The sequence below is a fragment of the Rosa chinensis genome, chromosome 2, assembly GCF_002994745.2.
Source record: "Rosa chinensis cultivar Old Blush chromosome 2, RchiOBHm-V2, whole genome shotgun sequence".
Classification (NCBI taxonomy): domain Eukaryota; kingdom Viridiplantae; phylum Streptophyta; class Magnoliopsida; order Rosales; family Rosaceae; genus Rosa; species Rosa chinensis.
The window spans coordinates 50,575,156-50,592,201 of NC_037089.1; the positions used below are offsets into that span (position 1 = coordinate 50,575,156).

At 39.8% G+C, this 17,046-nt stretch overlaps 2 protein-coding genes across 3 annotated transcripts; both read right to left on the reverse strand.

The window, feature by feature from the left end:
- Nucleotides 1-986: 986 nt before the first annotated feature.
- Nucleotides 987-4,061, reverse strand: LOC112188038 (acetylornithine aminotransferase, mitochondrial). Of its 2 annotated transcripts, XM_040515635.1 has the most exons (4): nt 3,373-3,509; nt 3,013-3,117; nt 2,494-2,928; nt 987-1,717 (listed from the first exon to the last, which is right to left on the reverse strand). In XM_040515635.1, the coding sequence occupies exons 2-4, from the start codon at nt 3,019-3,021 to the stop codon at nt 1,184-1,186; spliced, it is 978 nt and encodes a 325-aa protein (XP_040371569.1). In that variant the 5' UTR covers nt 3,022-3,117; nt 3,373-3,509; the 3' UTR covers nt 987-1,183. The 2 variants fall into 2 exon arrangements, with proteins under 2 accessions (XP_040371569.1, XP_024182823.1); XM_024327055.2 differs by lacking the exon at nt 3,013-3,117 and having other exon boundaries at nt 3,373-4,061.
- A 4,143-nt stretch (nt 4,062-8,204) lies between these two features.
- LOC112188112 (F-box/LRR-repeat protein 14) lies at nt 8,205-10,662 on the reverse strand. The gene is made up of 2 exons (XM_024327160.2): nt 10,508-10,662; nt 8,205-9,822 (listed from the first exon to the last, which is right to left on the reverse strand). Exon 2 carries the CDS (start codon nt 9,778-9,780, stop codon nt 8,377-8,379), a length of 1,404 nt encoding a protein of 467 aa, XP_024182928.1. The 5' UTR covers nt 9,781-9,822; nt 10,508-10,662; the 3' UTR covers nt 8,205-8,376.
- Between the last annotated feature and the right edge of the window lie 6,384 nt (nt 10,663-17,046).

Consider the following 17,046-nt stretch of genomic DNA (forward strand, 5'->3'; position numbering starts at 1 on the left):
TAGCATAATTACCAGCTTTAGCACAGCTTTCCTCCTATGTTGCTGCTGGAGACAAGATCCAACGACACTTAGTCTCACTCTGCCACTAGGCGGTAACGACCACTTGACAAAGCAAGAAAATCTTCTCCTACTCAGAGCAGACAAGGCACTTTGAGTGCATACACAGGCGCAAAACCTAACTAGCTCTACACAAAAAATGTAGGTACTTATTACTCGCAATAAGCGAAAATAATCTAAACAAACAAAATAATTAACTATAAATAGAATAAAATCTGAGATAGTTCACACAATGTGAACCCAACCTATAACTCTAGCCCAAATTGGGCCCAAAGCCAAAGCCCAGGCCCAATTATCACCGTGCCCAAGCCGACAATCGAGCCTGCAGGAGACGCAATGCCACCGTCTCGGCTGTACCACCCATATCTTCCGACCACCGGCAGCATCACCACCGCCCCCAACTTGATGCAGAGCGATCGCGATAGAGGCGCTGCTCCACCCCAGATTGAAAACAATCAACCAAAGGAACACCAGATCTGGCTAATCCGATCCGGGCATCAACGATCCCAGCATTGCCGCCATGAAGAAATCATCACCGGGCGACCTCCGATCCGGCGACATCAACTCGAACCCACCCTCAAGCAGCCCGCGCTTTGTTCTAGAGTCAAAAGACGCTGGCTCTGCCGCTAGCCGCAGTTGTCCCTCCCCATCAGATCCTCCAACAGATCCTGACGGCGCTGCCAATCCCACGCAGCTCTTACTCCGACTGGGCCTCTCTCCTCTGGACACACGGTCCCTTCGAGCCTATCCGACGACGACGACGACGACGCCGCGAGGGTACGCTGTCAGACAGGGCATAACTCTCAACGCTTTAGGTTTTCTCCGCTATTTTCGTTAAAAAGGTAAATCAGTCCAATGTACATGTTCTAATGATACAAGGAAAACTATTCCGAATAGGACTAGGAATTCTAAAACCTTCTCTCCTATTATAATCATAGAACTAATCATAGTTTCATAAGGCACACAAAAGTCGATTTCCTTCAACAATATCATGTTTCTGTTAAACCGAGAAATGAACAAAAAGCAACATAAGCTACCTTGTAGTAAGAATACATAGGTTCAGATAAAACTCAACAATTTACATTTCCTAGGTGTAAAGTTTACTCAAGTTACTTCAACATCAAATTCAAGTAGAGCCATCAAGGGCAGGCAAACATTCAAGCAAAATCTCAGCTGCATGTTCCAATTCTGGCTTAGAGATGATCAACGGCGGCACAAGCCTGAGGACATTTCCTTTTCCGGCTGTTATTATCAGAAGACCACAATTCCTACAGGCATCGACAAGCGGTGAAGCAGACACGTCCAGCTCTACTCCAACAATGAGACCCAAACCCCGTACTTCTCTCACATGTGGATTTGTACCCAGCTTCTTTGTCAGCACTTCTTTGAAGTACTGACCTTTCTCTGAGACGCTTTTGAGAAACTCAGGCTTGGAAATTTTGTCCAAGACCGCAAGGGCAGCATTGCAGATAAGGGGCCCCCCAGCAAAAGTGCTTCCATGCTCTCCATACTTCATTGAAGCAGCAACCTTTTCAGTCACTAATACAGCTCCTATGGGAAGTCCTCCTGCAAGAGGCTTGGCCAGAGTCATTATATCTGGGAATACACCATAAGCTTCATGCGCCCAGAGATAACCAGTTCGACCCAAGCCACATTGAACCTAGGAATACAATAAATATTATTTGTCAGAATTGCACTTATGAATATCCCAAATTATATGCATATAGCAAATTATTCTAGAAACGTAAGCAAATAATTCTCTCTGCCATGCAAAGATTTAAAATCCCAGTTCATATTTCTATCTTTGTTAAACTTCCATAATCGACCAAATAAAACTGTATGCTCACTTGGGCAAGTTACTCATTAGATCTGAAAATGTGACCAGAGTCCAAATGTTTGTAACAGAAGCCTTCACAAACTTCTCATTTGGTTTATATAAACTTGAACAGGGCAAATAATTATGACAAATAACTCGAGGCAGGCATAAATATTACTACATATGATTGATCCCTTCAAAGCCATAGTCTATTTCCATATCAATCATGAGAATTCAAAATTCCATCATGAAACAACTAGCTTAATATCCAGACCTCTGGACTCTCAAATTAAATGGACAATGATGAGAACGGCCAAGTAGCACACAAAGGTAGCCAGTTTTCCCATGCATTTCATTTGTAGGTATATGTGTTCCTAAGTTAGGCAGTAGCATAATGGATTTGAAATATCAATATGAACCATTAGTTGGAACAACCTAATTTATAAGTTTCTGTTAACAAGCAGATATTTCTTTCAATTTATTCTCTCCTTTCTTTCTTACAACAAGAAAAGGCATACCAAAACAGAACTCTTCAGTTCATATGCAATATGCCATGTGTCAAATTTTGACCAAAAGAAAGTGTGTAGACAGACAAATATCTATCTGAAAGAGTATTTTACCTCATCAAAGACCAGAAGAGAACCTGAATCATCACAAGCACCACGCAAGGATTGCAAAAATTCTTTAGTTGCACTATTTATCCCACCTTCACCCTGGATAGGTTCAACAAACACAGCAGCGATTTTGCCAGATTTAATTAGCTTTCTTGCAGCTTGTACATTTCCATAATCTAAGAAAGTGACTCCAGGCATGAGAGGCTCAAATGGTGATCGGTAATGCTCTTTACTAGTCAGAGCCACGGACCCCATCGTCCTCCCATGGAAGCTGTTAGTGAAAGAAATGATTTCTGTTGTAGGCTCTTTCTTCACAGGGTTTGAAAATCTTTGGAACTTTCTTGCAAATTTTATGGCAGCTTCATTTGCTTCAGTTCCGGAGTTTGAGAAAAAGACACGGTCAGCAAAGGAGCAAGCCACCAGCCGTTTTGCCAGCTCCACCTGCAACAACAACCTCCATTTTCCTGAGCCAGTTTTTGGACAAAAAAAAAAGCATATAGAAGCTATGATGCATATGTACTTTACCATTACCATCTTTCAGTATATCCCATTACAAATGTTCTTCCCTCATAAACAAAGCCAAAGCCGTTTAAGCACAAAATTGTGACAATTGCTTTAATCAGACCTACCCTATTACAAAACAAAACCAGAGTGTATAGAAGATCAAATGTATGTAATGCTTGAACTTTGCTACTAATCATACATCTAAGCCAACGTTTTTCACACCAATAAGATAGCAAGTACATAACTCAATAGCTAAACCCAAACCATTACTTATTAATCACTATCACTATTCACTATGTAGTAACATACATATGTTATTGTACTGAAAAGTGTCTAAAAATTAGATAGGAAAAAAGAAGCCCAAAAAAAAAAAAATGTAACCTGGGGAATGGAATAGTAGACATTGCTGACATGGGTGAGCACATGGGCTTGCTCTGTTACGGCCCGTATCCAATCCGGATCCCCATGTCCAAGCGCATTGACAGCAATCCCAGACATCAAGTCCAAATACTCTCGCCCTTCCGGATCGTACAATTTACATCCTTTGCCACTGGCAATCACCACCGGTGGTCTATTGTACGTCCCCACCATAACCCTCTTCTCCGCCTCCATCACCTCCTGGCTCCCCACAGCCGCCGGCACCTTTTGATCCCCTGCTCGCACGTCCACGTTAAGACACCCACGTGGCGTCACCCCAGTGGTCCATACGCGGGGGTTTCGTTTTCCCGCGAAAACTGGGGGGTTTAGGAGCTGGAGAGAAGTCATCGTGGTTTTTGCGTTTCTTGGAATCGCAGATTTATATGGAGATTGCGGTGAGATGGGAATGTTGTGATGGAGGAAATGATAAGTAAGGAACGAATTGGGTTGTGGGTGAAAGGTGAATGAGTTGGATTTGATATGTTTGAATGTGGGAGGAAAAGGAGGTGGGATATGGGAGCGTCGGGTTTAAGCAGTAGGAAACTTTGAGGTCTGAAGCTGCAAGCATCTGCATCTGGAATTATGAGTTGAAATACTTAAAAGAGAGAATGGAAATTGAGGGAATGACTGAATGAGAGCGGGTCTCATTCGGGTTGCAGTTGAATCACTTATATGTGTCAATGTGTGATGGTCGACTTATTTGATACGTGTACGCTTCTAAGAACAATTTTTTTTTCTTCTTTCTTTTGGAGAGGTCTAAGAGCAATTTATTGAGAGGCAACTCAGGCAAGAACAAAAATAAAAATTATATAAGAAAATTGTGGGGAGCGAGTTTAAATCCTGTCAAACACGCCAGGCCGCCCCAATTAAGGTGGTCCATTGTAGAGAGAGAGAGAGAGCGCGCGAGAGAATTAAGGTAGTCCAGATCAGGTCATGCTTGGACCAGCCAACCAAATAATTGGATCGAAACATTAGGTTTAACCCAAACTTATATTCTGCTAGACCGACTTCGTATCAAGTCAATAGATAAGTCATGTGCGAGTGTGCGATCTTTATTTTATTAATTGAAAGAATGAAAACTCCCCATCTGCCCAATAGAAAGAAAAAAAAAAGGGTGAGTCTAGCTGTCTAGTTAGACCTCCCAATTTGTTATTTGGACCTCTTTTAATTTTTGTAAAAATTTAATCACTGTTTTACCCCTCTTATAGAAAATACAAGCTTTTGGCCCTCATATATCCAAAAAAAATTACAAGTGAATATTGTAGCCGCGTGCAATCCCAACAGAGAAGTTCTGATGTGATATGTTTACACTATTTATTTGCAGATCCAATATGTTTTCTTCATCGTCTCTCTCTATCAAACTTAAGGAACTATAAATTAATTTATATTTAATCTTTCATTCAGCAACTATAACAAAGGCAATCCAATGGGTTATTTCTGAATAAATCTGATGAGCAATAGAGGCAATGAAAATCAGTATTCTACAATCCTTTATTAAAGAAATACAATTTCTATTCTCAGTATCAAGTATCAACATGCAAGCTTTGTTACTCAACCAAACAATTAACTCAAACCAATTCCTCTATTTTTCTTTCTTTTCTCTGATAATATTTGTTTCTGGGCTTGCGTCGCCGACCAAATCGTGGAAGCTTTGTGGTGAACCTTGGTACCCAGCAACCAACTCAAGTTGAAGATATAAATGAATGGAATAGAAGGTTGATAAAATGGTATTCAAATATGTAAAATAAAAATAAGGGTAAGTTAGGAAATTTGGTGGACAAAAATAAAGAAGGATGTATAAAAAGCAAATTGAGAGGTCTGAATAGAACTACCCAAAAAGAAAACACAAAAAAGTCATTATCCAAATAGTTTTACATATTTAACTTTTGTTGTAGTTCTCATGACGAGAGCTCTCCTCTCTCTTGCCTAGCAGCGACAAACCCTAGTTCTAGGGTTTTGCTCATCGAATTTTATGGCCTCGGATGAGTTTCCTACTCCTCGTGAAGCATGTATGTCTCCCTCCTTGAGGTCGTCCTTCCTCTATGTTCAACCTATAGGTTGTGGCATCCACTCCTTGTTGAATTGCCTTTCAAATTGACGCGGTGTTCGAGGGAAGTCTAGTCTGGGATTGAAGATCTCTCGCCGGAGGAGGCTATTCTCATATATGGGTTTGTGTGAGGCGATTCGCATTTGGGACCCTGGACCTGTCTTTTTCGGGGCAGAAAGAGTTACTCTGATAAAGCTGGAGACGGAGGAGGAGGACGACTAAAGGCTTTCGTTGTTGGCTGGAGGCTAGTTCCGATCCGGCTTGCTAAGTTTGTTTAGGCTCGTGGACATCAGCAAGTGGCCTAGGAATGGTGTGACGTGTCATTCTAGAGGGCCGCTCATTCTTTTGGTGGTGGACGACTCTCTCCTCTGGGGAGCTAGCAGCACGTGTCAGGTGGCGCCTGCGAAAGACTGGGATTATGGGATTGGGTGGTTTTGGTGCCTAAAGTAAGTTTAATTAGGGTTTTGGTGCCTAAAGTAAGTTTAATTAGGCCTGGGTCTGGGCTTGTTTGTGGGGCTCTACAAGTGAGTGGGCTTTCTCTAGGCCTACGCATTCTTGGGCTCGGGTTTGGGACTCAGGTGGTTGGTGTTGTTTAATCCGGGCCCTAGTTCAATTTTGGATTGGAGTCTCGGTTTCATGGTTCTTGTTCTTGAGAGTTCGATTGCTAATGTCCAAGTTTTTGACACCCTTGGTCGCCTTCGTCCTCTCAGAAGCCTCACCTTGCTCTCTTGAGGTGTATCTCCCAAGCTATGGTTACGATCCTGGTTACGGTTACTACTACAGTTTCGCTGCTAAATTGATATATGCAGTGCAGTTCTTGGCTTTTCGGCGTCCAGTCATGTTCGAAAGGCATTTAGTCATACCCTGGTTACTTTTCAAAATTAGATGCGCTTGTGCATCTTGTTTCGGCTCATTGCTTTCTTTTCGATGCTTTTGCATCGCTCTATGTACTCCTTAGTTTCATTTAATAAAGCTTGTCGTTTTCCCCCTAAAAAAAAAAACTTTTGTTGTATAATGACAACAAATATTACAGACTTTAAAACCAAGAAACCTTTAAAGGAAAAGATGTTACATCCTGACCTAAACCTATTTCTTTTAAATGTAATACTTTTCCAATCCAATAAAGAAAAAGATATGTCACCGTTGTGGCGCGGCACTAGGGCGGGAGAAAAATTTTCTTGACTCCGTCCGACGACAGCGTTAGGTGATTGCTGATGGGTGAGAGTGGGTCTTTAGATCGGGGCAGATATGCTCTTGATCAATGGGATGGACGGGCGGTGGCAGGCGTGATTACATCTATTGGGAGGATCTAGGTTTGTTCGTGCAGGCAGCATTTTGCGGGACGGCAGGTTGGAGGTCTGAAGTCGCTGGGTAAGTGGTGAAGAGGGAGGAGGACGCGGGCTTCAGGGCGGCAGTTCGATTTCAGGTTGGCCGGAGATAGGGGTTACTGGCTGTGCGTTTCTAGGTTGGAGCTTTGCTTCATTCCAGATCCGATTTGATGGCTGTTTGCATTTTGTCTTGGGTCAACCTAGAGAGAGGAGCAATGGTGGCTGCTATGGTGGCCCGATGCTGGTGGTGATGCGACAGGAAGAATGGGAAGTCGGAGGGTGCCTTGCTTGGACCGGGTTGGGCCTTACACATGGGTTGTTATCCAATTGCTACCTGGACTGATGCTGGGGTTTGGGCCCCTGCCTTAGTTGTTTGTTTTCTTCAAGAAATTTTTTTTTTTTGAAAGGTTCAAGATTTTATTTATGTTATTTAGTTGTTTTGCGCTTTTTGAGAGCAATAAGTCTCTACAGTTATTGTGTAGGGCTAGTCAGGCTTTCTGCCTGTGTGTGCACTCAAAGTGCCTTGACTGCTCTAGGTAGGTGGTGAGTTTCTTGCTTCGTCAAATGGTCGCTACCACCTAGTGGTAGGGTGAAGCTAAGTGTCGTCAGAGTTATTCTCCGGCGGCAACATAGTAGGAAAGGTATGCAATTGCTAATTATGCTACATTGTAATCGAGTTACATATCGAGTTATCTTTCCGTTATGTCGCCGCTATGTCAAAGCAAATGGAGTAGCCAGTATAGCACTCTTTGCTAGTTGGTATTTGTTAGAATACATGTTTTTTTGTAGAGATTCCTGATATTATTTCGGAACATACTCTAGATACTTATTGTAATCAGGGGTTTAGGCTCAATGTTCCACCCCCTGTATTCGACGGTTTCATTAATCAAGACTTGAGGACAGCCGCACCAGCCTTTTATTAAAAAAAAAATGTAATACTTAATGGCATGTCTTTTCTTTTTTACAAAAGCATAGAGTGATTCCAATTATATAAGCATCAATAAAGTAAGCGGATGAAATTGACTCCTCTCCATAAGTAATTTTTTTAGCATGGAGGAGGCCCGCGGTGGTGTAGGTTAAAAAAAAAAAAAAAAAACTGATGCCAATCCACCTATGATAAAACTTATACCTAATCAAGATAATAAACAAATGCTAGTCAGTGATTTGTAACAAACATTTGTTGTTACAAGCGATATTCAAGTATCACATATTTTGATTTCCATTAAATTGTGCAGAAGCGATGAATGCGCTTCAAAGCAGCATATGCATCACGTATGCTGTGTAGTAGCTACTTTTCTCAAGTAGGCTGCCTCTGCTAATTGAATGGTTGCACAACTTCAACTATCACAAGTTTGCAAGACAAGCATGAATCTCACACTAGCAATTTCGCGATTCATAAAGCAGTTATCCATGACAGCAGATGAATCAATGAACACATTAGTTTATTCAAACAATCATGAGGTTTAATTACAAACAAACATAACAAAACATTCACAACACAATAGCCATGTACATTAATTACAACCAGTGGATAACTGAATGCTGCAGAAACTAAACAAGCTTCAATGCTATTTACCCGGCCCAGTAACTAGTTCAGTACATCCATGACAGGTCTTGTCTGAAAGAAACAGATCTTGCAGCTCCAAATACTCCTCTTTCAGAGACTTGGGGACAATCTTCCACAGCCAACGTTTCCAGTTTGAATGAACCTACTAGTGGCCTTAAACCTTCATCAGAAACTCCCAAACACTTGATTAAACGCAGAACAGACAATCGCGGAAACTGGACCGCAAGTTGCAGCCCTTCATCACTTATCTCTTGGCACCTGACAAGCTCCAATGTTTCAAGATGCTGAGCAAAGCAAAGAGCTTCCATCCCAGTGTCGTTGAAGGAATACACTTGGTCAAAAGCAAGTTCCCGCACAGGGCACTTCTGAATCAAAGTAATGATTCCCTGTAATGTAAATGAGGAAAAGGAAGGGAATTCCCCATCAGAGTAAGATATCCTGACAGATTCAAGCATTGAACAGTTACTGGACAAGGCATTTAGGCATTCATCGGTTAGTCTCAAAGGGTTATTCATCAGAAGAGGAAGTGAGAAATCTGACGGGACTCGGAGGTAAATGGAGCGAAGATTACTTGAATTTTGGGCTAAGCCTATTATGTCACAGTCCCGTACCCCAACACACATGTCCAAGTGAATCTTCTCCAATTTCTTGCACTTCCCCATCACACAAGCAAGTCCCCTTCCTGGGCTGATGATGCAATTTATCAAGCTAAGTTCCAACATACTCTCACAAGGAACCCACTGCTTTTGCCATCGATCCACAGCTAAACGATCATAGACTTTCATGTATCTGTAATTAGCATCCACCTCAAATTGCAAGCGTTTCAGTTTTCTCCAACTAGCACCTAGCTTAATCATATCGCCCTCCCCAATAGCTCTACAATTCTTGATTGAGAGATCTTCAAGTGTCTCAAGCCTGCCAAGATATTCAAGCCACTCGACGCTGCTAACATTTAAACATCGGATGAGATGGAGAACAGTGAGATTTTTGCAGCCCACAACAAGAGATAATATGCCACAGCCAGTTATTCTTGGGGTGAAATTCAACTTCAAAGCTGAAAGCTTTGAGCAAGAAGACAAATAACCAAGGCCCACATCAGTGATGAATGTGCAGTAGCTTAGTGAGAGATCAACCAAAGAAGGGCAGTAATTGGAAAGAACAAGAAGCCCATGGTCATCCAACTGCTTTCCTAGTTTGGACATCCAACCGGCGTAAGTTATCTCTACCTTTGTCAAGTTGAGAAACCTACTGCAGAGAGAAGTCAAAGCTTCATTAGCAGGGTCTAATCCACAACCAACCCGAAGGGCTTGCCTCTGTTCATTATCCAATCCATTCAGGCGTTTACATGTCAAAGACACGGAGTTTCTATCAGTGGTTTTCTTAATCCTGCTCAAGATCTCCCAAACTAACTGCTCGGGTAAATAATCCATCAAAATCAGTAATGTCTTTGATTATGCATAATTAGAATCAACCTGGATTACAACAACAACCAGTATCAGAAATTTTAGTCCAATACGGAGAAAAAGGAAAATCCATACAAGACTGTCTGTAAGAACAAACTTAGGCAATGCTGAGAACATGATATGAAGATGTTCATCCAAAACACCCTAAATATCAAGGAAACCCACTACAGAAACATTGAGATGAAGAAACAACTATAGGTTCTTCTTTGACAAATTCTGCGATGAGCCCAGAATAACATGAAACTAACGCTTTTATAGAATCAATTCTAACACAAAAGAAAAGATATCTCCATGATATATATATATATATAAGCATAAACAATCACCCATAAAATGGCATACTAAAGAAGAAATGGCTCATCACCCGCATGTCCTACAAATTAGTGATATATCCTATAATTCAAGTAAACCATAGACACAAAGAATAAAACTTTAATTCCAAATTCCACTACTTGATTCAACCAAAACCAACAATACCATTTCAGGCAAGAACAACACACAATCTCCACAAATTAAAAAAATATATATATCAAATTCGCCTAAAACCCGTCATTCATTATCCTACCCACAAAAGCCAAAATGAATAAAACAACAGATATTTCATAAAAACAGAGAGATCAACCTGTGATCAGAAACGAAACAATTATAGGTGTAACAGAGAACATAATAATAATAATCTGATATAGTGGTTAACCTTGTAAGAGATGAAAAGACGAAGACGAAGAGTGGGGAGATGAAATGTCGAGAGCTGAAAGCCTGAAACCGACAATATCGAAACATAAGATATGTTAGGGTGTGCTGATTGAGGGAGATGGACCTGGATATAATTTAGAAATTGAATTATTGGGCGTTTGTTTGAAAGATCCAAATCCAATTCAACTACAGACGTGCGTCAAGCTGGACGGCCTGGACCCCTCTGATGGGAATCGACGTATAGAATTTTTAGAAAATTACTCATAAGTGTCACTTTGAAACTTTAATTAGTCATAAGGCCACCTAAATTTTATTGTACACATAAGGCCACTTTTATCTTCAAATTATTTTATCTATGACAATTGTGCCCTTCCACAATTTCTGACCTCTCAAATATTATCTCACTCTAGTTTCAAAATAAATAAATAAAATCCTCTCTCTCTCTCTCTCTCTCTCTAACCGAGATGCCGTTGCAGACTCACAAGCTCGCCGGCGACGACACCTGGAGGCATGGCGCACCTCTCCCTCACAAACCAAATCGATGTCGTTGCAGACCTCATGAGCTCGCCGGCGACGACCTAGAGGCATGGCGCGATCGGCACAGATCGAAACGATGTCGTTACATACCTCACAAGCTCACCGGTGACGACTTGGAGGCATGGCGCGATCTACATGACAAAGTTGTTATGGTCTCCGGCTCTTCGACGAGGTCATCCACCTGACCTGCATCGGAACCTTAAATGAGGCTTCTTCTCCGGCAACGACGACAAGGCCTGCGACCTCTTCATCTCGAATCGAAATCCCTAACCAGTGGCTTTCTCTTCACATTCGATCTCAACCACCACCAGGTATACTGTATGGCACCTCTAATCCTAGATCTCCAGCTCTTCTCTTCGATTTGCATTTCGGCTTTTCAATCGCTGTTTCTACTTTCAATTTCGTTCTTGTAATCGATTTCCCTGTGCCTGATTTGATGCATTGTTGGCTTTTGTCACTGTATTTTGTGGTTGATTTATGGACATGTAGTGATTAGCGTTCTCTGTTGGTAGATTTGTTAGTTGAGACCATATAGTTTCTGTATGTTTCAAAGGAATATACAGTCTGACTGCATTTGATAATTACAGATATGTATATGTGCTTCCTGTGATTGATTATTGAATACTGAAGAATAGACCAAAATGCATATTGATTATTGAATACTGAAGAATAGACCAAAATGCATATTTATATGTGCTTCCTGTGATTGATTATGTTTTGGATGCTCGAAAACATTACAAGAGCCTTGGCATGCCATTTTCTTTTGCGTCTGCAAACCTTGTGCTCATGTGTCCTTGAACATAAATGGCCTCCTGGTGATCTGACTTGTTTGTGAGAGTAGGAGTGTAGAATTGTCCCCTGCTTAGTGAACCTTATATATATGTCCTCATGTTTTTTGTTATGGAATATCTATAATAAATATTTATGTCAGTATCTTTTTATTACTGGTCCTGCAGCTTTGTACATGTGTTATAGTAGATTTATATACCTATGTTAGTAGCTTTTTATACATGTTTTATAGTAGCCTTCTGTATCTGTGTTAGTAGTTTTTTATTACTGATCCAGTAGCTTTGTATGTATGTTATAGTAACATTCTGTATTTATGACAGTAGCTTTTTAGATTGCTTATTATTATTATTATCTTTTTTATCTAGTTGATAAAGAGTACGTACCACGTTTGAGGTGCAGCGATACATTGTTGTTTTTAGTTTTTATTTCAAATACTAATATTTTGTTGTATCTTTGTTCTTGCAGAGTTCTTTCCCTTTGCATTTGTAGTAGTAGATTTTGAAAATCATATGAATTTGGATATTGAAGCCTATATTGACCAAGAAATCATTCGGCCAACTAAAAATTTTGGAAATGAAGGCTCGTGCTGAAGGTGGCAAATGATGCATATGGGTCTAGAGCGTAACCATTGAAAAATGACAGTAGCATTACAACATTGACAATAGCTTTATACAACTATTGTAATAGATTTTCACAACTATAGTAGTGGCTTCTACAAGTATGGAAGTAGCTTTTTATATAGTTACATTATTGTTGAACCCTGCATACGTTTTGTAACATTGAATATGTTTTCTTTTCTCGATTCCAGTAGCATTTTATTTTTCTGTATCCTTTATATTGTCGTAGTTTTCTTAGTCTCTGATAACAGCTTTCTCAGTCTCTGAAAGTAGCTTTTGTTTACTTGATTATTGCTTTTGGCGTTGATGAGAGTAAGTTTTGGTGATGCTAGAGTAGATTTTCTTACTGGTGAGTGTAGCTTTCTGGTGTTGGTGACGGTAGCGTTTATTGCTGGTGAGCGTAGCTATTGGTGTTTGTGACAGTAGCTTTTGATTTTGGAGAGTGTAGCTTTTGTTGGTGACAGTAGCTTTTGTGACATCGCGGGAAATCTCACCGGAGTAGCTTTTTTAGCTAATGACAGTAGCTTTTGTTGGTAATAGTAGCTTTTGTTGCTGGCGACAGTAGCTTTTGTGACCTCACCGGAGATTGCCGGAAATCTCACCATAGTAGCTTTTATTGTTGGCGATAGTAGTTTTTGGTGTTAGTGACAGTAGCTTTTGTAGTCGCCGGAGGTCGATCGGAGACTCGCCAGAGTTGGCCGGACGTCGACTGGAGACCCGCCGGAGTTGGCCGGAGACCTTGCCGGAGAGGAGAGAGAGAATGATTGTTGACTTTTTACTCTAGTGGCATTTATGTAAATATGTTGTTTTTTAATATCCAAAATATAACACCTTTTTTAATCTAGTGGCCTTATGGCTAAAAAAACATTCAAAGATGCACTTATATGTAATTAACCCTAATTTTTTTTTTTTTTTAAATGGGGTTTTGAACCCAGCCTAGTTGAGAGGTTCATCCCCACACCTGATATTATTATTAATAGGAATAGGAGAATACAACGAGGAGAACATAATTAAAATCAAATATTGTATTAATTTTTTTTATTCCATCAACTATTAAGAATTACAACAATTAATTTTCGTAGACCAAATGGTATTGGGCTATTGTAGTAATCTTCTAATCTTCTAGATAAAAAAATTTAGAAATTATAGAAAATGTTTAAGGATACACAAATTATGTGTTTGGCACAAACTCTGATTACTTGTTTCAGTTATAATAGGGTAGAAGCTTCAAGATTTTTCCTTGTGTGATTCAAGCTTTGTACTTATAATCCTCTATATAAAGAGGATCGGAAAATGAAAAGATCTGTACAAGTTATACCTTTCGTCACTATTTTGTGGAAAATCGTTAGGTATGAATATGTTAGACACCTGTAACTCATACAAGCTATCATTCTCCCAAATCTCTTTCCTTAAAACAAAAAAACAAATTCATTTTTAGTTTTTTTCAAAGTAAATCAATGGTAGCTCAAGATATCAGTCTCTCGTTCATAAATAGGAGGTATTATGTATTCACAAATCCATTTTAATTTTTCAAAGTAAACCAATAGTAGCTCGGTATTCACACACTAGTCAATACTATGTATTGTTAGTTGTGAAAGAACTATTCTCTCTCTCTTAGCCCTAACGCTGCGGGAGAGCACCAACACCTCCAAACGCTCCTGTCCGGCGGAGGCTATGGGTAGAGCTAGCATCGCCGCGTTGTCCCTGTGCTAGCTGCTAGACGGGTACTTCATTGCCCTGGCTCGGGGTTTTTGGCAGGATGGTTGGCAGCGAGTTTTGGGCAACATCTCTGGGTGTTTGAGGTTGTTTTTCTGTACAGGTCCAGCAAGGGTTTTTCAAGCATATGGGCACACTCATAGAGGACTTCCAGATCCAGCAGTGTGGGTTTTGGGGGGTCTGGGTGGCGGTGCGGGCTTCGTTAGGCTCGACGACTCATTTTCTCAGGGGTGGCTGGTGGTGTTGGTTCATGGCAGGGTTCGTAGGTAGTGGAACAGCACCGAAGCTGTATAGGTGGCTGAAGGCGTGGTGGAGATGTGGTCTGGGCTTGGGTCAACCCTATCTTGCTGGGCCTTGAGTTTGGTCCTCTTTCTCTTAGGGCTGCCCTATTAGACTTTCTAATTTAGGCTGGGTTTTTTAGCCCCTAAGCTCATTCATCTGTTTTTTAGTTTGTCTAAATTACAATAATTTCTTGTATTAGGAAACGAAGCACCGATGTGCACTCTATGTATCTCTAGTGCCTCTGAATTAGTATTTAAGGAGGGTCTCTGCTACCTCTACGTATTTGAATGTATAATTAGTAGGATTATATCACTTGTGGGTACTACCACTAGCTTCTTGTCTATCTATGGCCTTAAATGATAGCGAAATGATATGTAACAGCCGATTCTGGCTTGTGATGAATATACATTTTCCTTGATTCAAAAAAGAAAAAATATATGTATTGTTAGTTGTTATTATGTAATAAAAAAAATTAATTAAAAAAAAAACAATCTTATTGATTCACAACGAATAATAGTCATGTTCTCCTTGTAATCAACGAATTATAGTAAATCTATGCTTTGGATCTAGTAAGGTGCGCGAGATGTGATCATGAACATTTATAATCTTCTACCATGAATTCACAACAATTTTTTTTTATTTATAAAGAAACTGAAAATACAACTTAGAAAAAGGAGCCTCGAAGACAGCCAACGTTTAGGTTATACTATATTAGGCACTTAATTCGCAATGATTTTAAATTGATCGGTTGCCTAACATTGCATACTAAGGCCATGTTTGGTTCACAAATTTGAGGAATCAGGAAAAGAAAATCGTTTCTTTTCTTTATTTAGGCACAAACTTGGGAATTATTTTTCTGACAGAGGGAAAATAGGGTGGAGGATGGTTTCTTTCGGAACCCATGGGATTGATTTTCCCTTCTTCTTTTCCAGCATTTATTTAGGATTATAATATCCCTACTCAAGTGTGTTATTGCCAATTTCACCCCATGATGATAAATTTTAAAATACAAGAATATTATTGGAACATTGATACATTTTTTTTTCTTTCCTGAACCAACCAAACATTGAAGGGAAATCAAATAGTCTTTCTTGAATGTTTTCCCAGATTTACCAAACACTAGAAAGGAAACATGACAGGAATTTTAATTTCTCAGCCCCATAGGAAAAATGTTTCATTTTCATGAATCAAACGAGACCTAACAATTGAAACTATGAGAATTGATGTTACTTTAATTCTCATAGTTTCAATTGTTAATGCCAGAATGGTTAGGCCTTCCAATTTATTGATTTTCTTAAGAGGAAATTACTGGTCACTCCCTGTACTTTTCTCTTAAAAACAGTTTAGTCCCCCGCATTTTAAATTAAACAATTTAGTCCTTATTCTCTCTAATTTTCACACAATAGGTCTAAAATGACTATTTTACCCTTACTTCCTTTTTTTGTTCTCTTTTTTTTTTTTTAATTCCTCTCTCTCTCTCTCTCCATCTTATATATATATATATATATATATATATATATTATATATACATGTATATATCCCTATAAAAAATTATATATATATATATGTATATATATTATATATAAATTTATATAAATATATATATATAAGATGAAGTGAGTGTTAAAGGAAAAACACATTATGTGCCTTCGTCAAAGTAATTGACGGAGAGGGAATCAAGTAATTAGCAATCACCATCAATCAGCATGAATCAAGGACCAATCAGTAGTTAATGTCATCATTGTAATTGATATTTCTGTTGTAATTCTCTCCCTATATAAAGGGGCTGTGAAATGAAATGAGTAGACCAATTCTATCTCAATTTTACTTTAACACGTTATCAGCACGCTCAGAGCCAATAGCCAAGAAAAAAAACTTAATTTTCTAGTTTTTTTTTCTTCTTCGAAAAAAAAACTTTTTCTTCTCTACCGCCATCCTAAACAAAGAAAAAAAATTTCCCATCCAGATCAGGGACCGCCAGCCCTCACCGGAGCCTCAACTTCTTCCCTTGACCGCGGCCTCCTGCCTAGTACACCCAGCCCCGTCTGCAACAGCCCGTGCATCCGACAACAGCATCCCCGTGTCCTGCCCAGCCCAGGGTCCTCCGCCGTGCGTCTGGCTAGCAGCCCGCTCTCACCAAGCACACTAGGCCACAACGCTGCAGCACTACCCAGTCTCCGCCCCAGCTCGACGCAGCAGTCTGCCAGAAAACCAGAAGAGAAAAAAGAAAGAAGAAGAAGAGAAAAAAAGAGAAAAGGGGGACCCGACCCAGAAAAAGAAAAGAAAAGAGTAACCCGGCCCAAAAGAAAAAAAAAACGAAAAACAAAAAACAGGCCATGTGGCCCAGAAAGAAAAAAAAAAGGAAAAGAAAAAAAAAGAAAAAAGAATAAGGCCCACTACTGAAAAGAGAGAGGATGCGGCCCAGTTTTTCTTAAGTCCAAAATCATCGCTACGTAAGTCTGCATCAACACGCGCATGTGATAGGATTGTTTTATTATCTCGAAATCAAGTATGTTTTCTTTATTTTATTTTATGATTTTAACTAAGCATGTGAATTTTATTTATATTTGCTATTTTTAAGCATGCTTTATATTTTATT

Excerpts from the sequence above, each read along its gene's own strand:
- LOC112188038 (XM_024327055.2), bottom strand. The coding sequence starts at position 3,756 with ATGACTTCTCTCCAGCTCCTAAACCCCCCAGTTTTCGCGGGAAAACGA. Across the intron at positions 2,929-3,372 it reads TCTACTATTCCATTCCCCAG|GTGGAGCTGGCAAAACGGCT; the intron begins GTTACATTTTTT and ends TTGTTGTTGCAG. Across the intron at positions 1,718-2,493 it reads CTCTTCTGGTCTTTGATGAG|GTTCAATGTGGCTTGGGTCG; the intron begins GTAAAATACTCT and ends TTGTATTCCTAG.
- LOC112188112 (XM_024327160.2), bottom strand. The coding sequence starts at position 9,780 with ATGGATTATTTACCCGAGCAGTTAGTTTGGGAGATCTTGAGCAGGATT.